The sequence below is a fragment of the Lynx rufus genome, unplaced genomic scaffold (genome assembly GCF_022079265.1).
Source record: "Lynx rufus isolate CCGP_SWC_20201006 ecotype Redwood Valley unplaced genomic scaffold, mLynRuf1.p SCAF_12, whole genome shotgun sequence".
NCBI classification, from domain to species: domain Eukaryota; kingdom Metazoa; phylum Chordata; class Mammalia; order Carnivora; family Felidae; genus Lynx; species Lynx rufus.
In genome coordinates, this window is record NW_025814826.1 from 63,859,026 (window position 1) to 63,874,149 (window position 15,124).

At 52.2% G+C, this 15,124-nt stretch overlaps 1 protein-coding gene across 1 annotated transcript in view; it reads right to left on the reverse strand.

Moving 5' to 3' along the window:
• Positions 1 to 1,801: 1,801 nt before the first annotated feature.
• Positions 1,802 to 15,124, reverse strand: part of FAM135B (family with sequence similarity 135 member B) — a 183,741-nt gene continuing 170,418 nt past the window's right edge. Inside the window, exons 13-19 of the mRNA XM_047073820.1 lie at positions 14,272 to 14,438; positions 9,818 to 9,909; positions 7,741 to 7,838; positions 6,275 to 6,426; positions 3,932 to 4,042; positions 2,398 to 2,511; positions 1,802 to 2,007 (exon numbers count right to left, since the gene is read on the reverse strand). Coding sequence (XP_046929776.1) covers positions 1,802 to 2,007; positions 2,398 to 2,511; positions 3,932 to 4,042; positions 6,275 to 6,426; positions 7,741 to 7,838; positions 9,818 to 9,909; positions 14,272 to 14,438 — 940 coding nt within the window. The remainder of the gene's footprint in view (positions 2,008 to 2,397; positions 2,512 to 3,931; positions 4,043 to 6,274; positions 6,427 to 7,740; positions 7,839 to 9,817; positions 9,910 to 14,271; positions 14,439 to 15,124) is intronic.

Consider the following 15,124-nt stretch of genomic DNA (forward strand, 5'->3'; position numbering starts at 1 on the left):
AGGGTCTATGTACATCGGGAACTTGGAAAATGACCCTCAGGACTTACTGATCCCATACGGGTTAAGCCTAGGACACAGAGAAAGTTCGCAGAAGACCCACAGAGAAGCCCTAACTCCGTTGTGTGAAAGTCTGCCTTTGTGGCTCATTCAACTCCACCCCCCCCCCAACCGCCTTCTCCTTTTACAAGGAACCCAGGAGTCTACGATCCTGCAAAGTTGCCCACCTGCATTGGTTTCTCGTTGGTCTGCATTTGTTTTGTAAAGTCGCACTGTTAATATGTGAGGACTAAAATTCTCAGATGAGCCAAGATTTGCTTGGTTTTATGACCATGGCACTGGTGACCTAAGGTCACGGTCCAGGTGCTGGGACCGGGAATCTGGTCGCAGGTGATTTTCCGCACTTTAGAAGGGGATTTTGCAGAAACAGGAGCCTCTGTCTCCTGAAGATGGGTCTCTGTGTTAATCATCCCTACTGTCCTGGTCCACGTGCTCCTTTAGTACAACTAGGTGATTCCCCGGCCTTCCTTTAGGCCAAGAGTCTACACAGTCTATGAGACCATATCAAACATCCCGGTGATTTTCAAAACTTCCCTTAAGTCATTTGCCACTAACTATTTAAGCTGGGTCCGCAATCTGGCTGTTGTCCTCCTCTCTGATCTCACTGTTGTCCCTGTCGTCCACTGGTTTTTATCAATGGTGACCTCTCCTAGCCCTTTATTTTCCTAAGGCAAGAAGACATTTCTATGGAAAGATAACCAGCACCTTCTTAGAGCTCCCCTGAGGTTTGTAATCCAGCACTCCTCCGTTTAGATGTTTCTCCTTCCACGGAGAGAAGCAGCGGCTGGCCATGGTAATGGTTTTATTTGTATTTTTTTTTTTTTTTTTTTTGCAGTTGCATCAAATGCTAACATAGCATTTCTTTGGAGGCGTATCAGCAGAAGCCTGACACATGTGCATTAATCCCAGCTCCCCCTTCCGCTTTACCCCTTAGATTTACCCTAAGTCCGTTTTCCTGACTACAGACAGAGATTTAAGCAATCACAGAAGTAACCTGTGGGCCAGGGCTCTGCACAGACAGTCTGGAGAAGCAGGTGAAGAAATGAGTTCACCTCGTCGCCTCTAGTTACTTCTCTTCGTAACAAACCTGCATCAGAGCATCACCGTTACCCCCCGCCCATACCTTGCATCACCCAACCCACTGCTGCTAACGAAACAGAATTGGAGTTTATAAAGCATTCCTTTGCCCCTTGTTGAGAAAACATGAGGAGAGAATGATCGCGTGGGCATCGCACTGTCTCGAATGAGTGGCACATGTGAATCTATTGAGGATTATATGTACACAAATATGTTCCACTTCTGCACAGAGATTAACCTGAGTTCTGAAATGCTTGTATGCACTTAATTGAATCAGAATGATAAAGCTATGAGCTAGAAACATACCGGACAAACCTAGTAAATCAAGAACGATCTCTCTGGGAGCCGGTGGTGGATAAAAAGGTGGGCTCGCCAACTCCCAAGTATTCTGTTGCTTTATTTTGTCATAGTTTCCCTCCATATCTTGAAGGAGACTCCAGGTGGCTAGACAGGTTCGGGCAAAGTCTTGTCTTCTGCGTTACTGTACTGCTTCAGCTTTCCCACATCTCCAAAATGGAAGCACCTCGAATGGCCGGTCCCACCCCACCCTCCTTGCCTCGGTGCCTTCCTCTCCGAGCTCTTCCTGGAGTGGCAGCGGGCTGTACAAGGACGTCTCAGCTAAAGCTCTCGCGGATCGCCAGGCTTCCGGCAAGGCCCCCGCCCCCTACTACTTGAAGTATTTGAGCCCCGCCACCAGGAAGAACTTCTCCAGGAAGAGCTCTGAGTCCAGCACGGCGATGTGGGCGGCGCGGCCAATCAGGGCGTTGGCAGTGTTGGGCAAGGCGTGGAACACGTTGTGTCGGATCAAAGTGCAGTCCTTGGCCTCAACCAGAGGGCGCAGAAGGTTATTGATCATCTCCGCGTACACGGGCCCTGGGAGGAGGGGAGAAGGAGGTGAAGTCGGGGCAGAACCGGCCAGCGGGATCTGGAGAAAAACACTGGGCCTGCTGGGTCCCCATCCCAGGAGGGGGGACATCCCAGTGCCCAAAGGCGCTGTCGATTTCACGAATTTACTTGGGCTTTTTACATCAGAAAGCCGGGGGAGGGGGGCGCCTGGGTGGCTCAGTCAGTTCAGCATCTGACTGCAGCTCAGGTCATGATCTCATGGTTTGTGAGTTCGAGACCCACTTCTCTCTCTCTCTCTCTCTCTGTCTCTGCCCCTCACTAACTTGTGCCCTCTCTCTTTTAGAAAAAACAAAATCCATATAAAAAAAAAACAATCAACCAGAAAGTTGGTTAAAAAAAACATTACATGTGGCTTACCCGTGTGTCTGTCTTTGAGGGCAGTTTTGCACATCTCGATCCGGGCTGAATGAAACGGCACGTAGCGATCTTGGGGAGAAGCTACCAGCACGACATTTTTAAAATACTGCAGACCTGAAGGAGCCGGGAGGGTGCCTTTCACCAGGCGGCTCCCCCTGCCCTCCTGGTTCGCACACACTCTGTGAACTTGCCCCGGGAGAGGGGAAGAGGGAAGAGCAGCTGGCTGTGGCACTGCTGTCCCATTAGCCACAGATGCTGAAGGGACGCACGGAGAGAGCTGCTCTCAAGGGGGGGAAGGGGAGCTGCAGGCAGGTGACAAGGGAACCTCTCTGGGCAGCGGCACTGAGTGCGTGAGGAAGAAAGCCAGTGTCGACTCCACCTTCTCAACGGGGACAGCCCCAACCTGCGGGGCTCATCCCGTCACCCGCAGGAGGAAGACGGCCTCTGAACGCGCCTCCCTGCCTGCAGCCGGTCTCCGGCGCTGGGACAGGGGGGCAGAACGGCACAGCGTGTCCCTTCGTCCTCAGACCCCAGCACGGGCCAGCAGACACCGCGGTGTGCCCCCCAGGCCCTCAGCCCAGTGCCCCTCCAGCACGGTGGGACCTCTCATCCCAGGTCACATCCCAAGACCACCCTCTGGGGGCCAGCCTGCCTCAGTGGCTGGCGGATACAGGGCAGGACCGTAAGGACCGGCCGCGTGCCCCACCTCAGGACAGCTCTGCAGGGTCAGCCCAGCTCCCGAGCTCTCTGTGCCGACCACACCGTCGTCCAGCTTCCCCTCTGCCCTCCTTGCCCCCCGGGGCCGGGGGGAGTCCGGAAGGCTCGGCGCGGCACAGACACGCGGTGGACAGGACTTGCCCGGGGACCCACACCAGGCGGCAGCCACGCCGGACTCACATTCAGACAGGTGCAGACACGTCAGCAGGGGCCACGGGGAGGGGGACACGGGACCGAGGCCGCGCCAGGCTGGCCTGCCCGGCAGGACTGAGCAGGCCACCCGGTCACCTCTCTGCTCCCTCCCTGGACACACAGACCACTGCTGCTCTCCGCTCATTCCCACAGCACAGACGGGGACTTCAACACCTCTGTGCGTCTCCTAGTCCACTGGGGGCGAAGGTGTGACTTCAGCCCTGCCTGGGACAGACTCCTGTCTCCCCCTGCACCACCCACCCGAACGGACAGTGCTTATGTGCCCTTTCTGTGGGGGGGATCCCGACCTGGGAAGGAGCAGACCCAGGGCTTGTGACTGGGGCACAGACGGCTTGGCAGGAAGTAGCAGCCACAGCTTCTGTGTGCCAAGAGGACCCCTACGCACACCTCGGCTGGCCTTTGGTGCCCTTCCTCGGGGGCAGCTGGGTTTGTGAGTCGCTGTCGGGCTCCCCGTGAGCTGAAGAGGCTCTGTGTGTGCTGGGCCTCCTGACTACACCCTTCCCTGAGCATGCTGACGCCGTGGTGAAGTGATCTGGGGTCTCACGGCTGGACCCCCAGCTCCCACTCGTGACCACAGCCACGTGCTGTGGAGGAAGGCCCTCACCTGTTTTCTGGCTGAGTTGGTAGAGGAAACATTTGCGTAGATCAGCATTATCCCTGAAGGTCAGCTGCAGAAGGGACCCGGATTTCTTTAATTTCTGCATGAGCCACAAGCCTAGAAAGACAAAAACGCAAGAAAAGAAAAACGAAAGAAAGAACATAAAGAGAGCAAATAATAATAATTGGGGAGGGGTTAACGTGAAACTGTGGTTTTTAGTGAATTTTAAAATAAGAGGGAAGGAGACACTTTGGCAAATTCTTGGGAAGTTGGGGTAAATTTTTCTCAGGTACCCATGGCGGGGTTATAAAATCAAATGATACGGCGATCGGCGTTAGGAGTCCTGACACTTCCATACCCTTCAGCCCATTTGACCTCCTCCCATAAATCTAGCCAAAGGAAATAATCCCAAACGCAGAGCTGTAGGTAGGAATGGTCCTTACAGATCCACGTAGCACACAGACAAACTGAAAGCAGGCTTCCATGTCAGAGTCTATCCCTGACCTTGGTGATGGGGGCACCAATGCTGATGGGGACTATGACATCACCACGACAAAAGTGAGTTTCATACAAACGCAAGGGAATGAATACAATGCGGTTCTTTTTGGAACATTGCAAGATTATAATTGTGAAAAAAGTGAAATGTGGTTTAAATCACTTGTTTCTACCCAAAGATGGCTTCCCCGTTTGTGAGGACAGAGAGAACGGCCAAGGAGCCGTCTTCCATTTGTCATGATCATTTCCAGTAATGCCCTTAAAATAATGGAAAGGCAGACAACCGATCTGCCCCATCGGTGAGGAAGGTCAGCAGCCCAGTCTGTCCTGAGGGTCAGGCAAGGTCAGGGGAGCAGTGGCAGGGGGCTGGGGGCTGGGCAGGGCGCAAAGAACCTCGGGGTGGCCCAAGGTGCCACCTAATGGATTGGGTGAAGTCTTTGTCAAGAGCGTGATTTAATAAACTAGCTGCTAAGCGAGACCCGATGCCTTCCTTGGGCTCCAACAGTCACCGGCCCCTGGGGAGCATCCGTGCGATCTGCTGGGCAGTCCACCCCCATCACATCCCTCGGGGCCCTTCATCATCAGGCTTTTGCTGAGAGCACCACTGTCATCTTCTGCCCCTCTCGGTCACCCTGCGTTTCTGTTGTTTGCTGATTACACCATGCTTCTATGCTATTACACACACTATTTCTTCTGCACCAGAAAACGTGTCCCACCGCTCACTACCTTGGAAAGTCTGCTCATTGTCCAAGATTCATTGAACCTTGCTTCTTTACCCTCCGTGGTGTCCCCAACCCGACAGGACAGAGGAAATTGTGGGAGCCTCAAAGCTGCGGGCCGTGCCAGCGAGAAGAAGAGAATCCGGCTACGGGTGATGCGTGTGTGTGTCAGCAAGCTTCTTCTTTCCTTCTGCTTAATCCTCAACAATTCTCACACGCGCGCACGCGCACGCACACACACCACTGCACACAAAGAGAGATGATACACATGTTTACAGACATGCAAAGGTACACAACATACACAGTCACATCATAAACGTATCCATGTCTCAAATGCATCCATACAGACACACAAACAGACACACACACACAGCCCCATTTTAAAAAGTAATTATGGGGCACCTGGGTGGCTCAGTCGGCGAAGTGTCCGACTTCGGCTCAGGTCACGATCTCACAGCTTGTGAGTTCGAGCCCCGTGTCGGGCTCTGTGCTGACAGCTCAGAGCCTGGAGCCTGCTTCGGATTCTGTGTCTCCCTCTCTCTCTGCCTCTCCACCGTTCACGTGCACTTTCTTTCTCTTTCTCCCTCTCTCAAAAATAAACATTAAAAAAAAAAAGGAAGGAAACTGAGTAGCAGAGAGATGAAAATGTCTTGGCCAGAGTCGTCATGCTGAAGGCTGAAAGAAGGTGCCACCTGTGAGGCAGGAAGTGGGGCCTCCCTGGGCCCCGAATCTGCCTGCTTCTTGGTTTTGGACTTGCAGCCTCCAGACTGTGAGGCATACACTTCTGTCGTTTACAAGCCACCTGGTCTGTGAGGATGTGTCACCACAGCCCGAGCAGCCCCAGGCCCCCTGCCCCCTCCACACTTCTGTGCCTCAGTCTCTTCCAGCCACGACCCAGGGGCATCACGCTTCTGTTCACAGATGAGATCCTGGGGCACATCTAGCCTGAGCTCACGCGACTCACAAACGAGAGGCCCTCTGTCCGAGGCCAAAGCCTTTGCTCGGCATCCCGTGTCTGAAGAGGCTCCGAAGCCACCAGATTCCATCGAGGAGAACATCGGCTTCTGTTTTCATCTTCCCACTGCTCCGAATGGATAGCGGGGGGCGGGGGTGACGGGGCTTGGGCGAGTCTTACCTGTACTAACCAGCGTGCTGTTGTTGTACAGGGTCCCCAGGTGAGGCCCGGACAGCGACAGGAATGTGTGCAGTTTGTTGAGGTAATACCGGAACCGGGGCCGCGTTAGGACCGACCGGATGATGATGTTGCCAAGGGAGTGGCCAATGAAGCTGTTAGGACAGAAACGGCGCGTGAGCGTGGCCTCAGGAGGCCAGCGGCTGGGCGGGCGGCACCACGGGGTCCGCCTCCCTCCCCCACCCCGATTCGGGGGAACGGGCAAAGAGAACGGGGGCTGCTAGCCCATCCTCGCTGGGTTTCCAGATTCTGGCCACAGTTCGCCTGAGACGGAGGCCTTGGGAGCGAGGCCGCTGTTGCCCAGTGTGGCCGGAAGTGCGGGCGTGTGGCCGGGCTCTGCGTTATTGCAGCATCCCTGTGTGGCCCCCCTGTGTCTCCTCCCCAGCCACCCGGGGGTGCTTTCTGAAATACACACTGGGCACTGAACCATCCTGCTCGTTCACAGGGCGAAACCCCATTTCCTTGGCCTGGCTTATGGGGCCCTTCACGACCTGACTTCCGACGGCCTCTGCAATGTACTCATTTCTCACTGTCATTTCACACTTATTGAGTCGCCCGCTGTCGGCTCATGCCGTCTGAGACCCTCCTACATGCTCGGCTCCAGTCACACGGCCACTCACACATCTGTGGACCCAACACACCGTCACCATCCAATCGAGGGCCGGTCGATCGAAACCCTAGCACACGAGAGGTATGCAGCGCCCCACCTCTGCTCATGATGAGGGTAAAACAGGCCACGTACGGAAATGTATGGGAGTCTACGAGATTGCTTTCCCTCGCTGGTGGCCTGTGACTTTCACCTCATCTCTACGGGCCTCTGACTCCTCATGGTGAGATATAGAAGGGACACTTTGTCTCTGAGGCCTCAGCGGGCTAATGCCCGTGGAAGGACAGCCCACCGTGTCCACAAATGGCAAACGCACAAAGACACAAGCCATTTACTGCCACTTGAATCGCGAAACGTTTCAGCCAAGCTAACTGCCACAGCGGAAGGAGGGAACGAGTGCAGACGGAAACCTCTCACCAGGCAGTGACGTGTTCCGCTAGGTGCCACAGGACGCCGGGGCTGGTCCCGCCTGGCGGGTGGGGAACCAGAGGCTCCGAGATTTGGGAAGCTTGCAAGAGTCTGCGTGGCCCAGTCGGTACTCGGACGTGTGAGCGTTAGAAGAATACCGGTTCAAACCGAGGGATTTTTGTTGGAGCCCAGTCCCTTCCTACCGAGCTACCCAGCTACCCAACGTTCCTCCTCCCCCACTCGCTTCCGCTCTGGGAGTCGTCTACCCCAGTAAGTCACAAGTTAGCCTGTCACGGTGGCGGACGGAAGGCAGTACGCTGAAGCTGTATGCGGCCAGCATCCAGGAAGGTCACCCCTCTTCCCCCGGCATTAACTCCCTGTGGCTTCCTTTTACCTAATTCGGGATATGGAGAGGTTGTACAGCTGGATGTGCTGAATGATCTCATCCAACAAGCGATCTGTCATGGTATCAAAGTCTGCAAACGTGTCCACCTGGAAGAGGAGAGAGGGGACGGCTGTCGGGCGGGGTCTTCCCTGGGGCACGGCGGCACGTTCTGGGAACTGTGCTGGGATCACAGGGGGCGGGGGGTTCAGCACCAAGGAAAGGGGCTCACAGCCCGGGGCTCTAAGGAGGACACTCGGGACGCTGGAGAACCCTCAGTCAGGAGGGTGGCTGGAAACGAACGGGAGAAGCAGGATGGACGGACCAGGCAGCTCCTACCGCCACGTCGCGTGCCAGGCACTGCACGTGCCCGCTGACTGCTGGCCCCACCGCACCGCGAGGAGACGGGCTCCGAGGGTGAGCCCCGTGCCACCAGGACTCGCACCCAAGCCTGCCTGGCCCCAAAACCCTGCCCTCTCCCCAGCTCAGCCTCGAGACCGCACTCCCAGGCCACGTCCAGGGAAGGATCCAAAGCCATCAGTGACTCCACACGGATTGTCAGAGGACACGGGCATCAAAGGAAGAGGAGAAACGTCATCTGTGTCTTTGAAAACCTTCAAGGGCGGGCATGGGGAAGACAGGCTAGGTTGGTTTATATAACTTCAAAGGTGAACTTTCGGAAACAGATGGGAACCCCGGGGAGGGAGATCCGGGGTCAACATGAAAACCATTTCTCACTAGTGGAACTGTCGGCCAGTGTCATGGGCTCCCTGCACCTGCACGGGGCACCAGCTCCAGAGGTGAACAACAGGTCTCACGAGTATTCACCAGGGTGGGGAAGAAGAGGAGTGGAGAGAAGGCCTTTGGCTCACTGCCACCTGCCATTCAATGGTCCTTGAGGCTCTGGAGGGATGAAACGCTCTGGTCAATGTCTCAGTGTCACAGAGGGGGACAGAGCCACGTCTGCAGGCCAGCTCTCCTGCTTACAGGACCTGTGCCCGGGACGGTTCTTCCCCAGCGCAAACCTGTCTCCTCCAAGTCCTGAAGGCGGACCATGAAGCCTGCTCCTTAGCCGCAGCGTAAGGATTCGGTAAACTATTCGCATCACAGTTAAGACAGAGGCCGCTATGTTCGAGACCCCCCAGCCTTCCAGGCCCTGTTTCCTCAGCTGTGTACTGTTAACTTAACAGGGGTTATTGAATACATGGTAGCAATTACAAGGGCGGAGCTGACTTTGATGAGAAATGTTCTGGAGGACAGAGTAGGTTTAAAAACTGATAGCAACTAGGGTGCTTTCATTTGCTTATTTTTTAAGCTTTTTTTTTAACTTTATTTTGAGAGAGACAGAGAGAAGGGGAGGGGCAGGGAGAGAGGGAGAGAGAGAAAGAACCCCAAGCAGGCTCCACACTGTCAGTGCAGAGCCCGACACGGGGCTCGAACTCACGAACCGTGAGATCATGGCCTGAGACGAAATCAAGAGTCGGAGGCTTAACCGACTGAGCCGCCCAAGCACCCTTGACCAGGGTGCTTTTAAAGGGATGTACTGGAAATCCACTTGCTCATGACGTTTACAACTTTCAAGAAATAATGACAACAGGTCACGGAATATAATCATTCCTGAGTGACCACCCCCCACCCCGACACACACACCAATTCATGACTTCTGTTAGATCCAGTCCAATGGTCCCCAGGGTACCCTGGTTAAAACCCTCTGCCATGAGGGCTGCATCACAGGGGCTGAATTACGCCTGTGACAGCCCCTTTCACCCGGTAGAGACGCAGGGACACTCCCATCATTTATGCTCCGTGGGTGACAGCTCAGAGGCCAAAGGCCCCAGGCACCTGACGGACATCTTTTCACTCCGTACTATTTCTGCACCCTCCAAAAGGAAACAATGACTCATTTCTTCCCAACCCATCTGAGTGCTGACCGGTGCTCTCTGGCAGGCCCCCCTTCTAGCTGAGCGTCCTTGAACAACCAGGGTGACTTTAGGGGTTTCATATAGGACATGATTGAGGGATTCTTTTAGTTCTGATGTGGGTTTTTTTTGTTTTGTTTTGTTTTTGTTTTTTCTTGTTTTGGTCATACCTGATTCTTCTCGGACATTAGGAAGTCCAGCTTTCCTTCTGGAAGTCCCAGCTCTATGAAAGTCTTCACCAGGCGGAGGTCGGCACTGTTCCCTAAAAACGAGAGACACCCCCACCCCAGACCCACGGTTACTCATATCAAAACTGACACACAAGAGATTCAGCTCCCCCTCTTCTCCGATCCCCCCAGGTCCCATTTGTTCATGAAGCAGATAATAAAAGCAGCTAAAACAAGTCCAACCTAGAGGTCCTGTGCTTCCCCCCACCCCCCAACACAAGGTCACGGCCTTTCTAGTAGTCCTACCTCAGGGGAATTACTCCCTGATCCATGACCGTGTGACTCATGAACATTCCACATACAGAACAGTCACAGATACACTCACTCCTCCTCCTCTACAGACACTTCTGTTCACGGCAAGGGGTGCCACTTGCTGGCTGATGGGACACGATATGACATCTACATGTCCCTCCTTCAAGTTCCTGCTTAATACAAAGTCTAGTTCTGCCACTTACAGCCAGCAAGTCCCCCAGACCGGCCAGTGGGGGCATAGTTCTATCTGCAACAAAACGTCAATCGTCCTTGGGAACAGGAGTCATGCAAGTGCCAGCTTCGTGGACTCCGTCTGGTCCCCAGTGACCACCGGGACAGAGGAATGACAGCTTGGGAATCTGGGGCATCTTGTAGCACCCGACGTAAAAATCACGTGGAGAAAGCATCTAATAGAACAGACTAAGCTTCGTATTCAAGTATTCTTGGGCGTACATTTCAGGCAGACTATGGCGCTCAACTCCATCTTAATGGATTTTTGACCTATTCCTCCAACGGGTCCCTGCAGAGTCGAAAGCTAGAAGCTGGTCGGTGGATAGATAGCTGACCTATTTTACCATATAACCAGAGTTTCAAAGTAGTTTGTAAACCATCAGTGATAGATCTGAGCCTAATGAGCCACCCAGGCGTCCCCCTCTTCCTATTCATTTCTGACAATACAATTAGGCCCTTTGGTCCCGTCATTGTTCTTATTTAAAGCTACCTACTGACATTCCAGGACATGGCCTTCACAGAGAAGAGTAGCAAGTATTTATATTCAGCATGAGGAGTCTAATAAGGGACAATAATGTCCCCTCTCCTTCAGCCGCAGAGAGAGAGAGAACTCGCTGTAGCTCAAAACATTCTCAGAAAATATGATCGGACAAGGTGTTACACTGAGGGTGTTTACAAGCCTAGAAATCTTGGGCTTTGGGGAACATCACGAAGAGTTGTATGAATACTCATAACTCTTACCAACTTCTTCGGTTCTCTGTTGATATAAACATATCCCGGGAAGTGGAATTTGAACAAGCGGGTCCTGTACAACCCTGTAGAGTCTGGACCTATGTACCTGGAGCTGAAGAAGTGACCTTCGAAAGAAACCCGCGTGTGGGGCCCCTGGGTGGCCCAGCTGGTTGAGCGTCCGGCTCTGGATTTCAGCTCAGGTCATGATCTCAGGGTTGTGGAACTGAGCCCCGTGTAGGACGCTGCACTGGGCGTGGAGCCTACTTGAGGTTCTCTCCCTCTCTCTCTCTCTCTCCCCACCCCCTGCCCCTTCCCTGCCCCCACTCTCCTTCTCTCTCCTTCTAAAAAGCAAAACTAAAAAAATAAAATAAAATAAAAAAACCTGTGTGTGATATCACTTGTCTTTCTGAAGATCTTCTGCCCAGTAGATAAGCCTGTACTTGTACTTGTCAGCACAAGGTTTCTGACATCATTCAAACATTGGTGAAGCTTCTCTGCTCCTTCTCCAACAGGCATGGTGGGAAAAAAAAAAAACAAAAAAACAAAACAAAGAACAAAAGCCTCTGGCCTGACAAGCTTCCTCATTTTAAGAAAGAGATTGAGGGTCTTTCTTATTTTAATTCACTATCAGATAAGAGGGGCATGTGCCACATGATGCTGAGCTGACCGTAGCTCCCGTGTCACTTGGTGCTGATGAGCGAGAGAGTCACTGTGTCTGCGGCCCTTCTGATCAGAAGTCCCACTTAAAATCAAGTCCGTCTTCAGTAGCTTCTTACTTTATGAGACAGACGCGTGAGTCTCAAGCACCGTCTTCTGACGGTGGGGCCGCTCCAGTAAGATTATCTTCGTTTCACTGTGATTACTTTTAGCATTACTCTCCTGGGTGGCAAGTGATTCCAGGATTTTATTTGTGGTAGTCATCTGACGTTTCTTTTTATAAAATAAATACATTCCAAAAACACGCCAATTGCAATATGAAGTTTGGAGTCATAGTACAAGGTACCTGGGTGGAGTAAAACTGGGGAAGGGTATGTGAACGGCTGGGATTTGGGAAGTGCTGAAGTCAGCGCTGAGCGGGGACAGCTCACTGGAGGGAGAGCCGTGGGTGACCAGACACAGTGGTGTGGGATGCACACATCCCTGGGAAAGGCAGGGAGTTGATGCAACCGCAGGAGGGAGAGGGCAGGAGGTGATGGCGGGGAGGGTAGGAACATACAGGGCTTTTCATGCTAGGAGCTTTCTGAGACAGGAGTTTTATCTTCTAGCAGCTACAAAGAAACGTTTTCAGTAATGGACTGGCATGACCAGATCCTTTTTTAAACTCCTATTTATTTATTTTGAGAGAGAGAACACAAGCAGAGGAGGGGCAGAGAGAAAGAGAGGGGCGGGGGGCAGAGAGAGAATCCCAAGCAGGCCCCATGCTGTCAGTGCAGAGCCAGATGCAGGGCTCGAGCCCACGGACCATGAGATCACGACCTGAGCCTAAATCAAGAGTTGGACGTGTAACCAACTGAGCCACTCAGGTGCCCCTTGACAAGATCTTTGTAAAAGATAACTTAAAGGGCGATGGGGACCGACGTTTGGACAGGGGAAGAGATGAACTTGTTGGCATAACGCAGAACAAAACCATGGGCTCTGGAGCCTCACAGCTCCACTGGTTTCCACCTTGGCTCAACCACATTAACTGTGGGAACTTACACACGTTACTTAGCTTCCCCCTGACTCAGTTTCCCCAGTGATAATGGGACAATAACAACACCTAGTCTGCAGGGCGGTTGTGATGATCAATGGCATTCATATGTGTCAAGTATCTCGAAGGATGTCTGGCCCCTGATGAGTCGATATGATAAACCAATGCTACTGCTGCCTCTCCGCCCTTCATCTTCCTCCTCTTCTTCCCTCCTCCCCCCTCCACTTCCTCCCCCTCCTCCACTCCCCCTCTTCTTCCTCCTCCTCCACTTCCTCCTTCTCCTCCTCCTCCTCTAAAATCTATTGTTCACCACTGGATTATTGGACACTTCACCAAATAGACCCATTAGACTGAGTGTCCTGGTACCCAAGGCATATGGCCAGACAATAAAACGCATTAGCCCCCAGGTTGAAAATTAAGAGTATAAAGAAGAGTGTGTCCTTGAAGGACAGCACACCACCACTCCCTAATAAATTGTCAGCAGAAGACTGTGACCACAGGTTTTGCCACTCATCACCTATGTCGCCGCAGGGAAGTCCTTTCTCTTGCCTGACGCTAGTTATGCACTGGAGTCCATACAAAGTGGATGTCCAATCATGTTCCACATTCCAGCTTTCAGATCAATTATGATGTAAACTTGAGCTTGAGGAGAACTCAGACACCCCGTACCTCTAGTTGATCTGATCACTTTCTTCAGCCAGTTAGGGAGAAGCTGAAATTCACGAGGGGAGGCAGGAGCAAGTTCTTGCCTTTGGTCCAGGCTGAGCTGGTAAGTTCTGTTATCTTACAGCACAGCGCCTTTGGACTGACCTCAGAAACCCTAAAGAGACCTGACACTGGGGACGAGGTCATTTAGGGGGCAGGGTAGGGAGGAGCCTTTCCCCCCTCCCTTCTCTCTTCCCTTGGACCACATTGGCTAATCTCACGAAGTTAAGAACTTTTTAAGATCAGGAACCATGTTGGGTCTCTGCAATCCCAGAATTTGATACAGTGTCTGGTGTTGCCCCGTAAGTGAGAAATGAATAAAAGTAGGCAACAGCATAGCTTGGGCCACTAACCTGAGCCCCTCAAAATGAATCCACTGAATTTCTCCCCTCCTTCTATTGACTCATGGGTCTCATTAATCCACACATTCTAACTACTCATGCATCCCATTAATATTTCATTCCATCCATCCATCCATCCATCCATTCCTTTAATTTTTGTTCATTAGTTCCATTCATTACTTATTCATTTCTTCCTTCCTTCATTCCATTAATTATTCCATTACTGCATTATTGCACTTTTTTATGTATTTCATTTACTTAAAAGATTTTTGTGTCAGAGATCTCATCTTTGGGCACAAGGCCATGTCATTTCCCTAGACCAACGTGCCACCACTCCATGGTTGCTGGTGACACAGTTGAACAAGTACCTGACTCAAATTAACTCATAAATATCATAAATGGTTTATAGCACAGAATTCTGCGGAGGAAACCTTTTTGGGACTCACCATCTAGGCCATGGACACAGACTACCAGGTGAATCCCATCTTCCAAATTTTCTTCCTCTTCCTCTGGTGGGAAATACGGTATATCAGAAGCTAGTACAGATAAGTCACTGTACAGAAATCCAGCAATCTTCAGTTCTTTTTTAAATTTTTCTTTGGCCTGATAAAAACTGGAGAATACACTAATTAATCAGAAGCCACGCTGTGTGTGCCGTGTTGAGCAGGAGATGAGTTGAGCTGGGGAGTGGAAATGATGCACATGTACAAAGAAGTGTCTGCGAGCAGCAAAGGCAGGATATGAGGCCCCGGGAGATGCTGGTAAGGGAAGCTTTTTCCTCCACAAGGAGCCAGGAAAGCGTCCCGGGAAAAGCGTTACTGGCTTGGTTTCTGCAGATTTCTATGTGGTTTCTGCATGGAATGGGACTTTTAAGATTCTGTTCAGCTCTAGGGATCCACGCGATCCTTGAAAAGATCTCCCCAGAAGGAAAGTTTCCCAAAGTGGCCCACAAGGCTACCAGGGCTTGGACTCCACCTGCTTCTCAGCAGCATCTCCCAGCCTCCAAAGGGAACACACCGCTCATGTTTCCCTGCGTGAATTAAGTTCCTTACTCCTATGTCTTTGTGCATTCAGGCCTGTCTGAGATGCCTTCCCACCGGGTTTGCCTGATTCTTGGACAAGGTGGTGGTTAAGAGCACAGACTTGGGAGTCTGTGCTAAGGTCAGAATCTCAGCTTTGACATTTACTAGCTGTGGGCCACCCACGTAACCTCTCTGCATTTCCTTTCCTCATTTGTAAAAGGAGAAGACACGATTATCTAACTCATAAAACTATTCTGTATGTTAAGCGATATACGCA